At 33.9% G+C, this 22,354-nt stretch overlaps 1 protein-coding gene across 4 annotated transcripts in view; it reads left to right on the top strand.

Annotated features, from left to right (window-relative positions):
* The first annotated feature begins 366 nt into the window (after nt 1–366).
* Znf711 (zinc finger protein 711) overlaps nt 367–22,354 on the top strand; it is a 28,971-nt gene continuing 6,983 nt past the window's right edge. For 2 of the 4 annotated variants that reach the window (XM_075957860.1, XM_075957858.1), the window contains exons 1-6: nt 384–494; nt 2,242–2,364; nt 3,873–3,977; nt 11,738–12,283; nt 19,385–19,540; nt 20,261–20,398. In XM_075957860.1, coding sequence (XP_075813975.1) covers nt 3,899–3,977; nt 11,738–12,283; nt 19,385–19,540; nt 20,261–20,398 — 919 coding nt within the window. In that variant the 5' untranslated portion in view covers nt 384–494; nt 2,242–2,364; nt 3,873–3,898. Of the gene's footprint in view, nt 495–2,241; nt 2,365–3,872; nt 3,978–11,737; nt 12,284–19,384; nt 19,541–20,260; nt 20,399–22,354 lie in introns of all 4 variants that reach the window. The other 2 variants (XM_075957859.1, XM_075957861.1) reach the window with 1 other exon arrangement.

Genomic DNA, 22,354 nt, shown 5'->3' with positions numbered 1-22,354 from the left:
TGCCTCCTTTAGGAAACCTAGAAAACAAAATCTTCCCACGGAAACTCCTCAGGGACGTACCAAGATCCGAGCTTGCGCACTCGGACTCCTCCAGCAGCAGCGCAGTCTTCGCGGCAAGTCCGTGGGGTCTCAGAGCACAAACCCAGCGCGGGCTCCGCGGTCGGCAGGCGGGCGGGCAGGCGGGAGGGTGGCGCGGCGCGCGCGTGCGCGCCTCCCCCCCCCCCCCTTGGCCCCCTACCCTGCAGCAAGGGTTGCGTGACGTAATGCAACCTCAGCATGTAGCGGCGCTATAAAGCAGGACAAGGCGGCGCGCCTCCCAGACGCAGAGTAGCTTGTGATTGGCTCGGGCTGCGGAACCTCGGAAACCCGAAAGCTCGGACCTTCCAGGTCCACAGCTGCCGCCCCCCGCGGCAGCGGCGAGAGCGGCCTCAGTCTGACTGGCGGCGGCGGCGAAGGCGGTGGCAGTGGCGGTCCCGCGGCGGCGGCGGTGACAGGTAAGGAGACTCCTGAGGAGAAACTCGGGAGCGTCGGCTCTGCCACGCTCCGCGTGTCTCCGCGAGGGGAGAGGCTCCCACCCAGCGTCTCGGGGAGGGCGAAGGGAACAATGGAAGTGGCGTCTAGTCCCCGAGCTTTCCCCACAGCCGCCGGAGTCCCCGCTTCCTCCTCCGCCGCCATCGGAGGTCAGAGAAACGTTGGGGGGAGTGAGGGTCTCTTCCCCGGGCAGCCCCCTCCTCTCCTAGACCGGAGCTTCCCGGGGGAGCCAGAGCCGTCGTTTTGGCCGTCGGTGGTTTAGGGTGACAGGAAAATGGCGGAAAACAAAACGGTGGAGAGTGCGGCGTCCCCTCGACATTTTTCCTTAGCGACCCCCCTCCATGATCCCCTCGCCCGCGCCCCGTGTCGCCGCGCCAACTCGCCCGCTGGCGGCGACGGCGGTTGCCGGGAGCTTTCGGCACGCCCGAGGGCTAACGGGGCACGGCCAGGGAAGTGGCCCGGGGCCGGGCGTGGGAGGGAGCGGGGATCCGAAGCCGTCAGAGCCCGGCTGGGTGGGGGGTGCCTGGTGCCGTGTGCTGCAGCCGTCGCCGCGGCTGCCTCCAATACCACCATTTTGCTTGGCGCTGGGCTCCCACGTACAGCGGAGCCACGGGAGCGAGGGGCGACGGGCGGTGGGGTGGGGGCAGCGCCCGCCGGTGACCGCTGCGCCGCGGGAGAGCAGGGAGAGCAGGGAGGGCGACGCGGGGGACTCCTCCTCGGCCGGCTCTCACCTCTCCGCTGCCAAGGCTCTCTTGTTCTCGCTCGCTTGAACATCAGCGGGCTGGGCGATACCGGAGAGGGCACGTGTGTGCCTTCTGCTGGAAATGATTGAAACTTGGCACGGTCGTGGGAAAGGGAGACTTCTGCGGGAAGAGTGCTGCGTCCAAAGCTGCAATATTGCTACTTGCCAGGGCTCCTTTGTCTATCTCTGCAAATACTACTTTCCCATTCTCTCGCTCAGCCGCCTTACCATTTCTCTTCTGTCCCTCGCCCTGTTGACATCACGGAAAAAGCTTGCCCCTGAACGAGCTGTTTAGAAGAGGCAGATGAGAGTAAAATTTGATTTTTTTTGTGTGTGTGTTTTCTGTTTCTCGTGTATTGATAGAGGGATGTTTACTTGAAGCGTAGTTGCTTGGTTGTTCTTGGTTCGATAACCTTGTGTGGTACATACACTCTTGAGAAGACTGAGCTGCTTACCTGCCTATTGGTTATTAACCACCATACTGCTGTTCCTTTACATTGTTTAGTATTGATCTTATTGAAACTTCCTATAGGTGAAAAAGTATTGCACTTTATCTCTGTGCTATTTATTCAGTGTGGCACTTCCCATAATATTTGCCCAGTATGTTGTAATTTTCACACTTTATTGAGTGTTAGAGCAGAATTTTCTGTATGGATTTGGCAAAAATACACCTTGCCCTTAGTTGTTCTTTACTTTCCAAGTGAAGGTGTTTTAAAAATCTGAAGTAAAGAAGATTTTGCCTTAAGCAGTCGAATTCTAAATGTGATATTTTTATACTGCAGGGTTTTTTTTTGGGGGGGGTATCTGGTAGTGTCCTGGCTGCTTTTTAGATAAACACAGATTTGAACAGGTGAGCTTTCACAACCTCACCTTACAAGTTTGAAGAGTAGAGAAAAACATTCTTAAGTTGTATAAGAGCGATTTGCTTAAAAATGTCTTGACGCATCTAATTTGTATTTTCATAATAGGTAAAGAACATTTCCCCAGAGAAAATGCGTTGTTTTGAAGGACCAAAATAAAAAGAAATTTTGCAAAATTCACTTTTCAGTCTGTAAGGAAATCTACAGTTTCTTCAACTCACTTGTGCAAAGGTGATTAGCAAATTACCTATTCTTTTTTTTTTTTTACTAATTACAAAAATTTAAAAGCATAGAATAACATTTGTAATTATTGTATTAGTTATATGATAAAGAAATCAAATGATAGAATTGAAGTCTGCATAGTACTTTAAAGTGTCCAAAATAAATCCTTATGGCATTTTTACTTAAATGTATGGTTATACAGATAATTTATGGTGTACTCATTTGGCCTTTTGTCCTTATCTTGGATGACAGCAAGACAAAAACATAGTAATATGGAAAGAAAAGCAAAATAGACCTAAAATGTCCTCTCAAATATCTACTTTTGTCCCTACATAATTTATCTAATTATTTTGATACATAGAAATAATTAGCCACTGATAAAGATTATTTTTGTGTAGAAAGTATACAACTCAGACATTTAATACGGCGTTTGTTCTCATGATTCTTCTGCCTGTTGGGTAGCTAGAGAACATCACAGCAGGGGAAAATGCTTAGCCATACCCCAGTACTTACTTTGGGTGGCCTCGTTCTAAAATTTTCATTAAGGACATAGCCCTAGTGTAATATGTCTCATTTTAACAAACACTTCTGAGTGAACATAACAAGTACCTTTAAAAATTCACACAATTTTGGTTGTTTGGTTAGAATCTCTTGTTGCTGAGGCAATGCATATATGCAATTATAAGTATTATATTGAGTGGCAACATCTGGCTTTCTGTTCCAATATGTCTGATTGTCTTAATATAGAGAATGAAACAGGTTGAGCTATTGCTTTAAAAACTTCCATAGAATAGCAAGATTTTATTAATCATTACTGGACAATATCAGTTGTACAATTGCAAGCAAATGAAAGAAGCAATGCTAAATGTTTGTATGTGATTGATTTTATCTTTACCATATTTAGGAAGCAGTCATGTTTCATGATTCCTCAAAACTGTGAGACAAGAGACTGTAGTAGAGTGAGGCCAGAAGTCCTTACTGGTTCAAAGAACTCCGGGGAAACTTGTGCTAGAACATTTTGCATTATAAGTAGAGCCCCGGAGCCAGAGGTGAATACAATATCTGCAGAGCTCCGCTGCAGGGCTGATCTGGGTGTGGAAGAAATGGATGAGAGCTACTGGATGAAACTCACTAAATCTAGACATCTGAGTCCTCTAGTAATGTATAAACAAACATACCAACTAGTAATCTGTCCTCATCTTATTCTTTTTCTTTATTACGTATATTTTAACTGGACCTCAGTCTTGCAGTTTTGTTCTTTTCCTTGTTTTTTTTTTATCACATTCCTATGGCTCATCACCATCACTGTGCCTCATTTTCCATTAGCTTGGCTTTACTTCCACTTACCTCTTTTGTGTCAAGTTCTCACATAAAGCAACTAAGCAATTTGGGGTTTTTCTTTTCTTTTATAATGAGCCTTGCAAACCTGGTTGTAAGGCATATTTTCTATTTTTCTCAAAACAACTGATTTGGAGGTAAATGTATTTAAACTGTTTTTCAAACCATTTATTTTACAGATATTTGTGAATGAACTTTGCTAAATATGGATTCAGGTGGTGGAAGTCTTGGATTACACACTTCAGATGCTAGGATGGCCCATACCATGATTATGCAGGATTTTGGTAAAGCATTTTCTTTGTTGTTATCTTATGATTATAAAGTAAGAATGTATTAAAATTAACAAGGAAATAGAACTACACTGAAATATTCATTCACTAGGAAAATTGTACAGCTAATTTTCATAAAGGCATATATAAATAGTATATTTAAGATCTTATAATTTGTAAGAAGTTTGAGATAAAGGAACTTGGTATATAAAGATAGTATTTTATGAGAAATGAAAAACTCTGTACATAAGTGCTTATTTGTATCATGTGATAGTATATAATAATTTTCAGATGTAGAAAATGTTAAATCAGCTGTCTAAAATGTGCTTTAAGTTGCATTGTTCATGAAGCTAGAAAGTGATGTGTTTCTATCAAACAAAGGATTAAGATGATTATAAAGAGATAAAGGTAAATCATAGATTTGGTAATTATGTTCAGATATCACTTCCTCAAAGTTAAACCAACAAAATAACACTTCTTTTTAAAAAGATTCACACACGTGTCTGTGTGTGTGCACATATGTGCCACATGTGTATAGGTGTCCACAACAGACTCCTAAAGCAGGCATTGGCTCTCCTGGTGCCAGAGTTAAGGGTGGCTGTAAGCTGTCTGACATATGGGTACTTGGAACTGAAAGCAGGACCTCTAAGAGGGCAGCAAATACTCTTAATTAACCACTGAGCAATTTTTACAGCCCACCACCTTTTCCCTTTTTTGCTCTAATAAAAGATTCCTTACTTCTATGCCCAGTTTTTTCAGTGGCCTTAAAACAGTAATAATTTTGATGAATATGTTAAGACTACATTGATTGTCTAGAAAGAAACTAAATTTTGGAAAGATTGGTCTGAATTTTAAAGGAGGTAATGGTGTCCAAATTAAAAGATACAAGGATCGGATCTTAAGAATTGAAGACGAGGTAGGATTTAAAGTAGAAAACAGAAATGATAAACAGTTGTTAAAAAAGACACAGAACCTTTAGGGTCATGTGGAATTAATGAAGTTGAAATCAGCGAAGGGCAAATAGAACTAGTGATACTTTGCTTGCCTAAGAAATTGCTGCTACTATTCTCAGTGTGATTTAATATGCCATTTGCTGCCCTATTTTAAAGATCTCAGTTTTAAGGATTAGAGGAACTGTATTCTAGTCTTGATAGTGATGTTATCTAGGTTATGAACTTGACTGAATTACTGATCCACTTTTATAATGAGGACGTTGAGGTTCTCTTGAGTTCTGTGATTCTTTGACATTTGTCAGATAAATACATCTGGGTACCTCAAGGTTGAATTTAGTAAGGATTGAGATGATTGTTAAGGTGACATATAAAGAAGTCATTGATTTATTCTTCTAAAAGATGAGTGGGCTTTCTTGTTTATGAATGATTTTGAAATGATTTGGGATGGGTAAAAAAGTAGAAGAATTGTAATAGTTAATCTTGGTTGGTGACTTGATTGGTGTGAGAGGATTTTAAATAGTTACTAAAGTCGATGATTGGGTATTTTTTACACTTACCTTATAAGTAGGCATCACCATCTAACAGACTAGGGACCTAGATGCAGTAAAATAGGAGAATGCCTGCTATCACAGGCATAGTCTCCTTCTGTTTCCTTTTCTCCATGAGGTTAGCTCCCTCTATGCTCCCTGCTATGATGTTCAGCCTCTCTCACTTCAGTCCCTTAACAATGGAAACAGGTGGAAATCTATGAAACTGTGAGCCAAAACGAATCTTTAAAATTCTCCTCTCATGTTTAAATCACAGTAATGATAAAAAAGTGACATAGAAAGAACTATAGATGAAAGGAAACAAGGTTAAATATACAGATTTATTTTTTAGTCCTTAAAATACTTGTCTGGAGAGTTTATAAACTTTAAAATGCTAAAACCACTTATGTTTCAATTTTGGTTATAGACCAGAGGGATATTTGAATTTCAATATACTAAGCAAATTTTCATTTTCAATGTCAACTTTGTAACTTCCTCAGTAGCTTGAGTTTTTCTTGTATGTAATACTTTATTTATTTTTAGTTGCTTGGGAAATAGGAGCTACAACTTTTTTCTTTTTCATTAAAAATAATTCATATGTCATACCATTAACCCCTTTTAAATTTTATATTTAAAGTAGTTATTTTTATTTGTAGTTATATGTATTGTATATGCATGTATGCCACATGCATGTTGGTTCTGAAAGTCAGAAGAGGATGTCAGATCCTTTGGAGTTGTGTTACAGGCAGTTTATAGGCCACCTGATGAGGGCTGGGACTGAACTCGGGCCTTAAGGAAGAGCAGCAGGCGTTCTTAACTGCTGAACCATCTCTTCATACACCATTTTAAAGCTTATAATTCTGCATTTTAGTACACTTTGAGAATTCTGCAGTGATAACCAGCCATTTTTTTTTGAGACAGGGTTTCTCTGTGGCTTTGGAGTCTGTCCTGGAACTAGCTCTTGTAGACCAGGCTGGCCTCAAACTCACAGAGATCTGCCTGCCTCTGCCTCCTGAGTGCTGGGATTAAAAGCATGCGCCACCACCGCCCAGCCCGGCCAATTTTCAGATATATATTATACTAAAAATTATAATCTCAAAATTTTAAAAATATAAAAATGAAACAAAATGTCACATACTTGTTAGCAGTTACTGCCTATTCCTTCTTTCTCCACCAGTTCTTAACAACTAGTAATTCAATTTATGGATTTACCTATTCTGAAGAGTTCCTATAAATACAATCATGTAATGTATGGCCTTTAATGCATGGCTTCTTTTACTTTAACACATTTTCATGTGCCATTTATGTTATAACACATAACTCTTTTATTACCAAATGCTGTATTATAGGTGATCACATAGCTGGAAGAAATGTTTTCATTTGATACATTCCTTGTTTAAGGAAGGAGTGAGAAGATGGGAAGGTTTGCAAACTACTTCCAATTTTAGTTGGCATTGTCGTAGTTATATAAGTCTTCTCTAAAGTGAACTAATGAAGTAAATGTTTCTATGTCAGAAAAAAAATTAGAGAGCTACTTTTTTTTTGTTATATACCTATTCATGATTCAACTGTTTAGTTGTGTTTTTAAATGATAAGTTATCTTAAATTCCATTTTCATGATCTTTTAAATTGAAATGGGTAGTTCAATCCCTACTGAATTTTTATATTGTGATAATACTGTTATTCTTAATTATAGTGAAATCAAGAGTTGCTAATATGAGTAGTGTCTACTCATTTATTGATTTATGGTTTGTGATTGTGCTGTTCTAGAATATGTTAGGTTTCCATTAGTAAATAGATTTTGAATTTTTTGAAGTTATACAGCTATGTGTCACAAGATCTCCAAATTCTGTAAGGTTCTCATTTGAGACTATGAGATGAATATTGTATAGAAAATTGGAAGAATTAATTTACAAGTTACTAAATCAATTTCTTTTGAAGGATTGTTAAGATTTAAAAGTTTATAATATTATGTCATATAATAGTTTTGCTGATGTTTGAGAACAGAGATTGACCTTACAGTCAGTGGCATTGAGTTTAATAGTTGTTTAAGATTTTAGTGTTGGAAAGGTAAGTGTTGCTTTGAAACTTATAAAGCAAAATGGCCTTATATACTAGCCAAAGACAGACTGTTAAGAATTTTTTTTGCTGTCACTCCAATGTGGTGCTAGATAACATTTGAAGAAATCCTCACAAAATAGAAAGTACTTTGTCAGAATTTACCGTTTGTTGTTGTATGTTTATCTCATTGATTCACATCTGAAAGAATCCTATGTAATTTTTTAACTAGTAAGATAAATTCTTCATGCCATTAGGTACTACTAAATAAATGTTAAAATAACATTTAAATGAGTTTCTATGTGCTAGCTCTTTTAATTCTTCTCAAAATATTACTGTAGTATTGTCCTATTTGCTTAATTTTATAAATCTCTCTTTTAAAACTTATCTAGGATAAGAAACAAAACTTTTCTTCTTAGGAGAGTAGAAGAAGAAGAAAATAATACTACAACCCTGAGTCAAAGGATGAATATACAGCTAACCTCTCTAAAATATAATTTGGGGTGGCTAGCGAGATGGTTTACCAGGTGAAGTACTTACCATGAAAGCTCAAGAACAACCTGATAATTACAGGTTAATGGAGAGAAGCAACTCCACAAAGTTGTCCTTTGGGGTTCTACCCGTATTTTATATGCACAGCAGTAATAAATACATTTTAAAGACAAATATATTTTCTTCATAAAAATGGAGAAAACACTCACACTTAATTTGAGGATTAAATGAGATTTTTATATATGCGTGTATATGCTCTCTCACACACACATATATAGTATAAGGTTGCTTAATGCATTGTTAGCGAATAATAAAGATTACCTATGTGTATCTGAATAAATGACATTTTTAAGGAAGTACAGCTCATTTATAGCTGAGTAAATAAATTTGGTTTTGGAATTTAATGAAATGTAACAGATGAACTGATAAGAAAGCAAAATTATGGATCTTTTTAGTCTGAGTAATTTGACGTTATTTTGCAGTACTCATTAGTTCTTGGTCTAGATTCTTTAAGGTCTTTGGTTCAGTTTAAAGAAGTATAATCAGGGTAAACAAGTATATTTAGCTTCATTTTGGTTTAGGTTTGATGGATTTTTACCTATTCTAGGCTAGGTGAACTTTGAATCATTTATTTTCTTAGAATCAGCTTAGCCAGTTTAATCTGAGCTTTTGAGCATAGGCAAGCACTAGCATTATTCTAGCCTTCCATCTTTTCCCACTGTCTAATCATAAATCAAACTAATCTCCAAGAATACTTTGAAATCATTAGGATTTCCTGAATATTAAATTATTGATCTGTAAAAACAATTTTATGAAATAGGAATCTTAACATTTACATATATAGCATCCCAGTATTAGGAATTTAATAGACTTAATATTTAATTTTCTTTGCTAAAGCTATCATTTCTAGTCTGGATAAATGCGAGATTTGAAACTCTACTCTGTCCTCATCTCTTAATTTTCTGGAGTAAAAAACGAGAAAAAATACTTTTTAAATTCATATTCTATTTGTCTACCAGTTTTGTAGGGTTGTGGTTATGTTCTTTTTTCTTTTATTTTTGAGATAATATATAATTTTTTCCTTCTCTTTCCTCTCTCCTGACCCGTCTCCTAGATCCCTGCTTACTTTATTTCAAATTCATGGCCTCTTTTCTCATTGATGTATATTGATAAATATTTTTCATACATATATATTTCTAAGTATAACCTACTTAGTCTATAAAATACTACTTGTATAAATGTTTTCAGGCTTGACTGTGTGGTATTGGATAAGCAGGGGCTGTGCTCTTTCTTGAGAAAGACTATTTCTCCCACTTTGAACATTTTTTAGTTTAAGGTTTTAGTTTAAGCTCCTTGTGTAGGTTTGAAGCCTTGTGTCTATTTTGGCATGTCTGTTGTTATGTTCTTTTGATGTAATTTAAGATTTAGGTGAAAACAGAAAAAGGTTGAGAAGAATTTAGAATAGTTGAAAGGAAGGATGGGTGTGTTGGCATGTGCCTGTAATTCCGGAACTCCTGAGGCAGAGTCAGGTCAACTATGAGTTCCAGGTCACCCTTGACTACATAACCAGTTTGAGGCCAGCTTAAACTGCATGAGGCTCTGTCTCAAAAATCAGTAAAATAATAGTAATTATTCCCAAGACCTCTGAAAATCAGTTTTCTTTTCATTCTTAGCTTTTATCATTAATGGTAGAAACTGGTTTCCAGCTTTAACTAACATCCTGATGAATTGATTATAAGTAGTGAGCATTGTAATGCCTTACTTTACATTTTTTCCAGATAGTATTTTATAAGAAAGTAATCATTACGTATATGTATTGGTGTATATGTCCTAGTGTTTATGTACAGATTATGTACTGGTGCATTTCATATAGATAATGCATTATAAGTAGACCCACAAACTCTTAATTTATTGTACCACCTCAGGGTAGCAGAACTTAAAATTCCTCGTGAAGAGAATCTATTCTCTTACAGTATTTACAATGGAAGTGGGAGCTGGTGCCTACCATGCTACACAAGAGAAAAATTAAAATCTTCTCCCAGTTGCAAACTTATTAATATTATCAAGCTAAATCTTAGTCTGATATGAGTTAAGATTCGTTTCTTTAAAATCAGGTATTAAAAGATTCTAAGGTTTTGGATATAGCAATTTCTTTAAGTTAAAGAATTTCTTGGGAATTTTATGGCTATATGTTTTGTGATATGATGTTATATTAACTTATAACAGTATCTCTTTTTCTCATTTTGCTTTCATTTTTTACAAATATATAGTCATTGAAAGTAGGATAAAATAGTATAGTTAAGGTCTTATATACTTTTTATTCATTTTCCTCAATGCTGGTATCCTATTTAACAATAGTACAATATCAAACCCAGAAAATTAAAGTTTTTGGTAATTTTTGTTATCTAAAACCATATACCTTGTTCTTTTTCTATCGTTTGGACATACATTGGCTTGTGGATTTTAAATTTTTTATTTGTACTTTTTTACAATTTCACATATGTATCCCTTGCATTCTGATTACTCTTGCCTCTTCCTACCAGCTCTGTTCACTCTTCTCCCCAACAATTTTTTTATGTCCATCTCTCTCTTTCACTCTGTGACCCACATAGATTATCCTGGGCCATTGTGCATTGGGGTGTAGAGCTATTCTTTGGAACCTGGTGGACTCAGCAGAGGTTATACAAGTAAAGACAGCTTTCTCCCATATAGCTAGCAGTTCACAAGTAAAGGATTGATCCCTGTGAGTTCTTTTACATTCTTTGACTGATTGTTGATAGGACTTGTCTTGTGGGGGTAAGTGTAAGTAACTACAGTTATGTGAGTAAGGATTACAGTAGTCTAGGGAATGCCATTTCTAACTCTTCACCTTACCTTTAGGTCTTAACTCTCTTTAACTCTCCCACCACCTCTTTAATTTTTTCTTAGCCTTTGAAGGGGTGAATTAAGTGAACTGTTTAAGGATGGACCCACATCTGTCATTTATTTTCTTCATTTTGTGTAGTAGATCCATGTCAAGATAAATTTCCGTAGATTTATTCTGGTTGTTGGTTCTATCAGTACCCTTATTCCTCTTTATGACTAAATGTTACTCTGTGATAAGGATGTGCCAGCGTTGATTTAGCTAAACATTTATCTGCTGATGGACTGATATTTGGAAAGTGTTTATTTTTTACTATTATGAATAAAGCCACTATGAACTGTTTTGAACATTTAAGTATAGTTTCTGTGTAAACATGTTTTACATTTTCTGTGGAGAAATTTCCTAGAGTGCAATTGTTGCTTTGTTTAGAAAATGAATGTTTAGTTTTGTCAGAAACTGTCAAACTGTTTTTCGCTGAATGACTTAATATTTTACATTCACCCAAACATATAAAAGATACATTTTTCTCTATCTTCAGCAGCTGTGTCTTTTATTTTAGTTATTTTAATTACAGTGTGGTGATATCTTATTATGTCTTTTTTGCTTTTAAATGACAATAAATTACTTTTAAGAACTTACATTTTTTTTGGTTTATTTACACTGATCTCTAACCCAATTCCTAATTAGTGATTTTTTTATTACAGTTAAATTATCAACAATGCTTTTTAAGTTATATATATATATGTATATATATATATATTATATTCCTCCAGATATCTAGTACATACTTAAACTATTTTATAGAAGTAGTTATTTATTGAATATAATATTTTATTAATAAAATAACTTTACCCTTTTTTTGAATAATTGTTTGTATTGTAGTGGCTGGAATGGCTGGTACTGCACATATCGATGGAGACCATATTGTTGTTTCAGTTCCTGAAGCTGTATTAGTTTCTGATGTTGTCACAGATGATGGGATAACTCTTGATCATGGCCTTGCAGCCGAAGTTGTCCATGGGCCTGATATTATTACAGAGACTGATGTAGTAACAGAAGGTGTGATTGTTCCTGAAGCTGTACTTGAAGCTGATGTTGCCATTGAAGAAGATTTAGAAGAAGATGATGGAGATCATATCTTGACTTCTGAACTAATTACAGAAACCGTTAGGGTACCAGAGCAGGTTTTTGTAGCTGATCTTGTTACTGGTCCAGATGGACATTTGGAACATGTGGTTCAAGATTGTGTTTCAGGTGTTGACTCTCCCACAATGGTATCAGAAGAAGTTCTTGTAACTAATTCAGATACAGAAACTGTGATTCAAGCAGCTGGTGGTGTTCCTGGTTCTACTGTTACAATAAAAACTGAAGATGATGATGACGATGATGATGTCAAGAGCACTTCTGAAGATTACTTAATGATATCATGTAAGTGAAACATAAAGTCAATTACTTGGGAGATTAATTTCTATAATTTAGAAAGGTATTCTGGGACAAAGAATATATTTCATAAAAGCAATAGAAGGGATCTTTTTTTGAAAATAATTTCAAAGCTGTGGTGTTGAACTTTCAAAGATGTGTCTTTTGAGCTTACATATATTTTTAATATACTCTGAAATTGCAAGCCAAAGTAAAATGAAAAGGCCAATTATGTCTTAGAATAGAAATATGTATTTAAAAGGCTTGATAGAAATATTAGTTGATATGAAATTTCAATGATAAATATATATGTATATATATATTTCAAAATGAGCAGTAAATTATGTTATTACTGCTTCTTAAAAACATAGCGTGCTGGCATTATTAATAAACTTTTACTTAAGAACATAAGCATAATATGTTTAGATAGGTTATGTAAATTTATAATTTTTTCAATCAAAACATAAACTTTGTGTCCTGCCATTCTTTCTAGATTATGTTTTATTTTGATTGAATGATTATATGTATTCATATGTGGTCTATGGAAAACTAATGCATTAGTTTCAGACTACTTATAGCACTCTGTCTGAACGAAGATAGAACTATTTTATTTTCACTTTGGGTGACAGATTTGCGAAACCAACCATCAAATATATCCCATGATATGTTTTTGATGGTGTTTATAAAATGGTCGCATATTTGCCTTGAATGCAAAAACTCCTATGTTCAATCCCCAGCACACACACAAGAATGCACATGCATGCACACAGGCCTGTGTAAAAAGAGTGGGTATATTCTTTATAAATTTTGAAGGGATCATGCTTCAAATAGCAAAAAGTAGATAAAGGCTTTTAACTTTTTCAGTCGTATTTTTTCCTTTTAAAAATAAAAATGAAACACAGGGAAGGGAATCACTATGCAGAAAGTCTTATGTATGTGTGCCTGTGTGTTCATACAATGATTCTGTGTTATAAATATGATAGTTATTTTAAAACTAAAACCACAAACTAGATTTATTTAATTTTTAAACATAATTATAAAGTCTATTATGTTAACCTTTCTTTTGCAAGCACTTGTTTTTTGAGACAGAGTCTTACATCGTGCAAGCTGGGCTCAAAGTTGTTAGGTACCCAAGAAGAACCTTGAACTTCTGGTCCTTTGAACTCGTTTCTATGTCTGGACCACTAGGATTGTACGCATGTGCCATTATGCCCAGCCTGGAAATAATTTGCCAGTGAATATTTACATTTTCTTTAAGAGAATTAGGTTCACTGCTAAAAGATTTGGGGAATGTTATTACCTATTCTTACAAGTATGTGTCTTGCTGGGACAGCCCCATATTTACATACTAACTTGACACTAAAAGCTATGACTATCAGATAAGATGTTATAGCAAAATTTATTAGTGTCTCTATATTAAAATAACTGCAATATACATTCAAAAGTTATTCATTAAATTAAACTAGTATGAAAGTGCTAGAAAGTTTAGATATCATGTTTTTATAGGTAATCATAACTTAATATTTGTTTTTGCTTCTTTTATTTAAGGTTAGTATTTTCATTTTACATACCAACCACAGTACCTCCTCTCTCCCCTCCACCTGCTCCTCTTCTACCCCCCCCCATCCCCTCCTTATATAGGGCAATGTCTCCCATAGAGAGTCAACAACAAAGTCTGGCATATCAAGTTTAGGCAGGACCGAGCCCCTCCCCCTGTATCTAGGCTGAGGAAGGTATTCCTCCATAGGGAACAGGCTCCAAAAAATCAGTTCATGCACTAGGGATAAATGCTGGTCTCATTACCAGGGTCCCCCCAAACTGCCAAAGCCACACAACTGTTTATCATAATCAGAGGGCATTTTGGTGGACCATGCTGGTAGGATTTGCTAAATGAGGTGAAGTCAGGAGCATCACAAGTTTATTTAAGGCCAGCCTGGGCTACACATTATCATTTGTTTTTAAATTTTTTAAAGAAAAAGACAATTCTAAGTTTGGTACCATGGTGTGTGCCTGTAATCAGGATATAGAGAGACAGGAGGATCGTCAGAAAGAGTCATTAATTTTTTAGGCGATTTAAGTTAGAAAATGTATCTTTTTATTTTAAATAACAAAATATAAGATAAAACAAAAACTAACACATCAGAGTTGAACAAGACAAACAAACTTAAGGAAAAAGCCCAAGAGAATGTACAAGAATCAGAAATTCATTTATTTGCGTACCCAGGAATCCCATAATGACAAATGAAGAGATTTCTTCCCTTTTAGGCTGATAGAATTTAACAGAAAATTAAAGAGAAGATTCTATTATTAGCATGTTATTGAAACAACAGTGATTTAGTTTTAGAGTGACCTTAAACTAGAGATGGATTACTTCTTAACTATTTGTGAGAGAAAAGCAGAAACAGTTTAAAAACTTCCTTTAGAGCTTAATCACGTACAGTGAATAATCCAGTCTCACAAAGCTAAGCATTGTGTGGGTTTTTTTTCTCCTATATAGAATCTACAGGGGTGAGTGGGCTAGAGGAAATGAAAATAAAGTATTAGGGATCTGGAACCAGAAGGGAAAAGTGAGAAGAGAGCAGGAAAGATAACAAAGTGGTAGAGGGTGTAAATATAATCAAGGTACATTATATACGTACATGGAAATGTCATAACGAAATAGATCTTTGTACAAGTAGTATACGCTAATAAAATAATACTATATATATATATGTATGTATGTATACACAAAATCAAATACTTTCTTATATTATCCATGAACTCTAATTTTCCTACCCATTCTCCCAAGTGCAGGGACTCTAGGCATGTTTTGCCAAATCCAATTTAGAATTTTTTTCATTAAAATTTTTACAGACAAACCATAGAAAATATTTTTGTAAGCTGTGACTGACTACTCAGAACGTTCCCACTATTTTTTTTACTATTTTTAGTAGTTATATTCATATTTGAACTGTTTACTCTTAAAATTTTATTTTTATTCTCTTCATCTTTTTATCTTAATTACCTTTTGATGTCTGGTGGCTATTCAGTCAAGAATTATAGCACAAATTGCCTTTAAAAGCTCCATTTTAAATTAAGAGGTCCTTTACTTTTTTGCCCCCAAATATAGACTTTCCAAAATAGTTAAGGGCTGCAGTTGAAGACTTCAAACAGACTCTATCTTCCCTAAATATTCCTATAAGGAAATCTTATCAAGTAGCAGGACTTTAGAGTTAGAGAATTTTTTTTCTGTCATTTTGAGGTGCATCTGAATTTAATGCATGTTCAAAACAAACCTCACAAGTTCTTTATCCTACCAGATGAATAACATTGTCCACTCGTGCTAAGTAACTTTGAAATTAATATACAGTAACTATGTTGGTCTAATGTTCCACATGAACTCTTTTTAAAAACTCTAATATATTTAAGAAATGTATGGGTAATTATTTCCTTTGTCAAAAGCTTCACTAGGATGAGGAATCTCCTTTATAAATGACCCATTGTAGTGTAACTAACACTTTTTATGTATGAAATTGTATTTATGTAGGAAAATGCATTTAAACATCACCAATTTTAAGAGTAGAAGAAAAATGTTTACAGCTTTTCAACATTAAAAATATAACTAGATTAGCAAGATATAATTTATAGTACAAAATTCAGATAATATTTAAATTAATTTTTGTTCATATATTAACAGTAGAATCACCATCATGTCAATCAATTTTAAAAGTTTTAATTATACCAAAATTAAACCTCATAAGCTCTTAAAGGTACTTCCCACTCTATTTACTTCCAGGAGGTAGTAAATTTGGTTCATAAATTTTGCTTATTTTATTTACATATTTGTTATGAATGGAATTGTGTAATATGCGACCTTTCCTTTCTGTCTTAGTGTTTCTCAAAGGCCATCAATATGATAGCATTTACCATTGTGACAGTCATTTTTTATTACCAAGTGATATTTCGTTATAGATATATACTAATTTTGCTTACCCATCCATCATTGATGGACACTCTCGTGGTTTCTACTTTTTAACTATTATGAATAAGGATGATAGGAAAAATGTGTACAAGTTTTGTTGGGGTAAATGCTTTCATTTCTTTTGGATAAATACTTGAGCATGGCATACTATTGAAATTTAAATGTGATTTCTTTCTTTTCCTTTTTTCTACATTATAAAAGAGAGCCTTTGCTCATTGTTTAATCACAATGTTATATTAGTATATTGTATAGTTATATAATAGCCACACCATTATTTTTTGATGTACTACAACAGTGGCAAACTCAAAAGCCTTTGTGGTTTTAAAAAGAAGGCCATCAATTTGGGGATTAGTGAGGTGGGCATGGGAGACATGAGAGAGATGAGGGAAATGATGTAATTATATTTTAATCCATTTTTTAGAATGAGTTTTACACTGTATATTGCAATAAAATGGAATTTTAATCAGATTGTGCCAGTGATCTACAAAAGAATATTGAATACTTCCAACCTTTTTAGTGCTGGCAAACAATGTACCTTACTTATGTTCTTGTCTTTAATGCTAATAGAATTTTGTGGATGTGTTATATTGCTCACCTAGAAGGTGGGTCCTGAAACTATAGTGTGGTGTATGCCTTAAAATAAGCAAAAAAAAAATTAAGCTTGAATCTTTTAAGTATTTAATTTTTATCTGTATTAAGAACGGCCACTTAAAGGCAAGTAGTGATCCATTCCTATAATTTCAGTACTGGAGAGCCAAGGCAGGAAGCTTGCAAGCTGCAGTGGCCTGCAGCTCTATGTCCTAAAATTAATTAGTAAGAAAATATGTAAAAATTTATTTCTTAAGTCATTTTGGTTCCTAGTAAAACTTTGATAATGTTGTATTTTCTGTAGCTAAGAATATAGAATAAATATTGGTAAAGCTGATATCTAAACTCTTCAAAGTTCACACCAGCTTTAAAAATAACTATCATTTATGAGTTAAAAAAACAGAACAAATTCAGTTGCTTCATACATTTCAAAATTGTTCATTCTGAAATGCTTAATCTAATCAGAAAACAATGGGTACATTAAATATTTTTTAAGTAGAAGTAAAATCAGAAAGAACACCAACAGAAAAAGTGATTAGGACATATCAACTATAATTTCAATATTTACAGGTAAAATTAAGATATATAGTTTAGAACTAGCCAAAAATATTTCATTACAAAAATCTTTTATTTCAGTTATTTTAAATTACTGTGTTCTAGAAGGAAATATGGTCACTTAATTTATGTGTAATAATGACATATTTATAAATGAGTGTATTTTATTATTTTTTCAATTTTCAAATATTCCAACCTCCCAAATTTGTATTATGGGTATTTAAAAATGTGTTCTATGAATCCTGCTTTCAAATCATGAATGAGCAAGTGCTTGTTCCTTAAAAATTAACTTTTTAAAAAATATTTTTATGATCTCATCATTTTATTTGTTATTAGTAAGAAAAACTTTCAAGCAATATATATATATATATATATCTTCATCCTAATTTATGAAATTGTCACTCCAAAATTGCTAAAAATACAGTAATGTGATTAGGAGCTTTAGTGGAATAGAAATATTTACATCATTCTTGTGTCATTTGAGTGCTAGCTTTTATTGGCAATAGTATATTTAAACTTTTAAGTGGAATGGAATCATTTATATTTAAACAAAAAGATAAAATAACTTTTCAGTGTTAAAATAATTTGTGAAGTGCTTTCATTGTTTTCCATTTCATTGGACAAAACAGCATTTTTGATGACATACCAAACTTGAAACTGAACTAGGGAAAATGTAGATTTTTCACTCATTTAGATCTGCTTCAATTTTTAAGAAATACCAAGATTATAGCTCTTTAATGCATTTTATTCTATTTTTTCATAGTTTCAAAATTGTTAGATATTAGATAAATACTAGGGCTTCAGTCTTTTATGTTTCATATGTGGTATTCTGAAATATGTAATGGCACATTTTTGGTTTCTATTATGCTTTAGTTTTTATAGGAACAGTTTTGGAAGTAAAATGGTAGGGACATACTTATAGAGAATATATTGCTTGAATATGACTTATGGTTGTTATAAGATCGTTAATAGAATATCTATTTCATAGTGATATGTTGTGTCCTCAGAAACTGTAGAACAGAATAAAATTTATGCATATTGAAAATCTTTAGTAATAGTCCCAAATATGATTGCTTTACCTTAATATATGACTTTTATTCATGTACTCTGAAGCATCAGATTTTTTATGAGGAAAAGTACCACGCAGTTAGGTATTATCTGTGTTTCTGATTTTAAAAGAAAGCATATGTTTACACATACACAAAATTTGTGTTTTGAAATTCGTTTCAAATGCGTCAACAGAAATTTGAGCTCTTAGATAATATTTCATGATGAGTAATGAAAAGTTCTTTTTACTAAATCATTTGGGTATGTTTTATTTCATCTTTTAAAATAATAGATTTTATAAATTAATTGTTTTTACAAAGAACTGCTTTTTAATTTAGGATTTGTTTATGTAAATTTATAACTCTTCTTTTTTTCTGTTACAGATTTTAGTGATAGGATTTTACATAAAATACAGTCTATGTTTTATTTCATAATTACATGTAAAATGAATACCTAAGTAGATGATACCCCTCTTTTCTCATCTAAAGCTCGATGCTTCAGTGAATATAAAAGCATTATATATGAAAAGGCAAAGGCACAGTTATTGAAGTCACCACTTATTTATGTTAAAATTGTATTCTCTATAGTTTTAAGGATAACGTTAATCTCATAGGAGCACTATATGTGAACTGCAGTGTATAGATATTCGTAAACTGCCAAAATCATAAGTCCTAGTCAAGAAATATGGCCTACCTAAATACATGTTTGCTTTTTTAAATTTTAATATATCTTATACAAAGACTGGTTTGGGTAATATGATATAATTTAAAAAAATTTTTAAGTAATTCCGATCTTGAGTATTGTTTTCATGAAACAGCATTTTTAGTGATTGTATAATAGGTCACTAAGGGACTATAGTGGGTAGGTGGTTAAAACATTTTAATTTTGCCATTATGCTTACCACTCATTAAATGTCAGATGTAATTTTTGACTGAAATAGTTTCCCTTATATTTTGCAGTGGATGATGTGGGAGAGAAGTTAGAACATATGGGGAACACACCATTAAAAATCGGTAGTGATGGCTCACAAGAAGATGTTAAAGAAGATGGATTTGGTTCAGAAGTGATAAAAGTGTATATATTTAAAGCAGAGGCTGAAGATGACGTTGAGATAGGTACAGAACTCTTTTAATTCCATGATATAAGAGACATTAGAATTCTTACCTTTCATGGGGATTATTCTAAAGTTCTCAAAGACAAAATGTTTATAGGCTTCTTAATGTATTTCTAAAACTGTGTATGAATATCTACATATAAAGTGGAGTGAGGACTATTCTGATATGAAACTATTATGGCATAAAATTATAAAACAAATGAAAATAATTAGAATTAGAATAAGGCTTATAATGAGTGTTAATGAGCATTGATAACAGAGGTGGGTATTAGAATTAGAATAAGGCTTATAATGAGTGTTAATGAGCATTGATAACAGAGGTGGGTATTTTGGTTTTTAAAACTACTTCTAGCGCTTAACTGAGAAACCTTCAATGACTTGTATGATCTCTGCCTTGTTTCTTATGATGGCCATAATGATTGTGACTACCTAATAGAGTTTTTATGAGAAAAAAAGTGGTATATATATATATATATATATATATATATATATATATATATATAATTTTTATATATATAATTTTTATAGTGCTTGGCATGTAAGTATGACATAAATGTTAATACCTGAAACGAGGGATAAGTTTTCAAAGTATAATTTACATGAATATTTTCATGTACTTTGAAGTTTGTTAGAATTTTTGTATGTTCTCTATATCCTCTTCATTAATTCATGGATTTATTTCATGATATATTTATAGTTTGCATGTGTTTTAATTTTTAAGGTGGGACAGAAATTGTCACAGAGAGTGAATATACCAGTGGACATTCTGTAGCTGGAGTGGTTGACCAGAGCCGAATGCAGCGAGAGAAAATGGTTTACATGGCAGTCAAAGATTCTTCCCAAGAAGAAGATGATATCAGTAAGATAAAATGGCACTGCAGTGACTTATAAGAAGCAGTGATAAAACTTTAAAGCATTGATAACAAAAGTAGATTGCTAAATAAAAACAAAGTTTAGAAAATAAGGAAATTCTTGCAAATATTTTTTAAAAGTGTTCTTTTAGGCATTCCTGCACCAATATATTACTCAGATAGGGATACATGAATTCTACATTTCAAATAATATGTTACAAAGAGATGAATAGTTTATCGTTTTTGATGTAATGAAGTTTACAAATATATAGAAATTGAATCATTAAGTATACATTTTGTTTATATAATTACATCTGTTTAATTGGGGCTAGAGAGGTGGCTCAGTAGTTAAAAGCACTTACTGCTCTTGCAAAAGACCCAGGTTCAGTTTCAGTTCCTATGTCTAGCAAATTATAACCACCTGTAACTCTAGTTTCAGGGGATCCAACACCTTCTTCTGGCTTACATGGGTACATGCACACATGTAGTGCACATAAGCTCACATTGTAATACACATATAAATTTAAGAAAATAACCATCTTTAGATCTGTTTAGTTTCATTTATCTTTAATAATTCAACTCTGAGGTGGAAAATATTTTTCTTTTATAAGACAATAAAGGCTCAGAGAAAATAAGTTGCCCAAGACCTTTATAGTACTAAAATTTGAATTCTTGTCTAACTTTACTTCCAGTGTTTCCTCCACATGGCAGTAAGCACGTTTGGCCTATGTGGATTTAACAGTGGAAGGGCTAACTGGTTCATATCCTATCATTGATAAGTTAGGTGGGTAAATAATTATATAAGTTATTCTGCCAGGATTTCAATTTGTTATGCTGTTCATGAATAATTGTTATTAGGGTTTCTTGGGAGTGAGAACTGAGGACCACAGGGTAAAAATCTTATTCAGATTTGCTTTCTTTTGTCATGTTTCACTCTTTATGTTTATTTTTCATGAAGGTATTTTATTCTCCATTGTCTTTATGTCATTATGCAGTTTTTTGCTGAGGCTACATTTGTCTTGTTGCCATGCTGACAAACACTATTTTGTTTTATCATAGAAGGGCAAGAGCCTCCTTTTCACAGAAAGACCATGATAGTTTATGTTCTACTTATGCCGAACTCTAATAACTACTACTAAAGTCTTTCTTTATCAACCATAGAGGGCTGAATTCTACCTCCCTTTCACAGCTGAAAATACCAAAATACTTGGTGGAGAGTATTTGAATAGGGAACAAAAACGTTTATTGAAATAACCTTTGTTTCATCTCTAAATCATATTATTTTTTTACTCACTGATTAAGTAAGAGGCATGGTAGGAGATGAGAAACTGAGGCATAGGTTTAGCTAATGCCAGAATTCACTAGGAATTTGGAAAACTAAGACCAGTATTTTGTGGTTATTAAAGAGGAGAAACTGGAGGATACCTTTCACTCTACTGTGTTTATACATTTCCTCTAAAGGAAATAGAAGATTCAAATTTTTTAATCATAAGGAAAGCATATATTGAATTCAATGATGCATTTATGACATTAAATAGAGATCAATTTTCGCAGAAGGCATGTAAATTTTCTCTCTAGGTTCAAATTTTTTAACTCCAATAATAATATTTTTAAATGTCTTATTTTTCTGTCAGTAGTGTACTTAAATTTCATGCTTCTTGAAGAGGGTCTACTAATTCTTGAGCAACAGCATTTCATATTTATATTTATATATTCATATATAATATATAATTTTAATTATTTTTAAAACTTTACTCAGTGACTAGTATATTGATTATTATTCATTATACGTATGGTTCTTTCAAAATAGTGCAGGAAAGCATAAATTACTTTGTAGCAATATTTTCATAGAAAATGTTTTCTGAGTTCCAAAAAGCTCTCAGGAAGATTGATAGAATAACTCCCCTATTATAAATTTGCAGTGTCTTATGGATTGTAATACCCTGTTCAAGCACACCTGTTTT

Source organism: Microtus pennsylvanicus, chromosome X, assembly GCF_037038515.1.
Source record: "Microtus pennsylvanicus isolate mMicPen1 chromosome X, mMicPen1.hap1, whole genome shotgun sequence".
NCBI classification, from domain to species: Eukaryota; Metazoa; Chordata; class Mammalia; order Rodentia; family Cricetidae; genus Microtus; species Microtus pennsylvanicus.
This window is presented reverse-complemented; position numbering and strand designations above follow the sequence as displayed.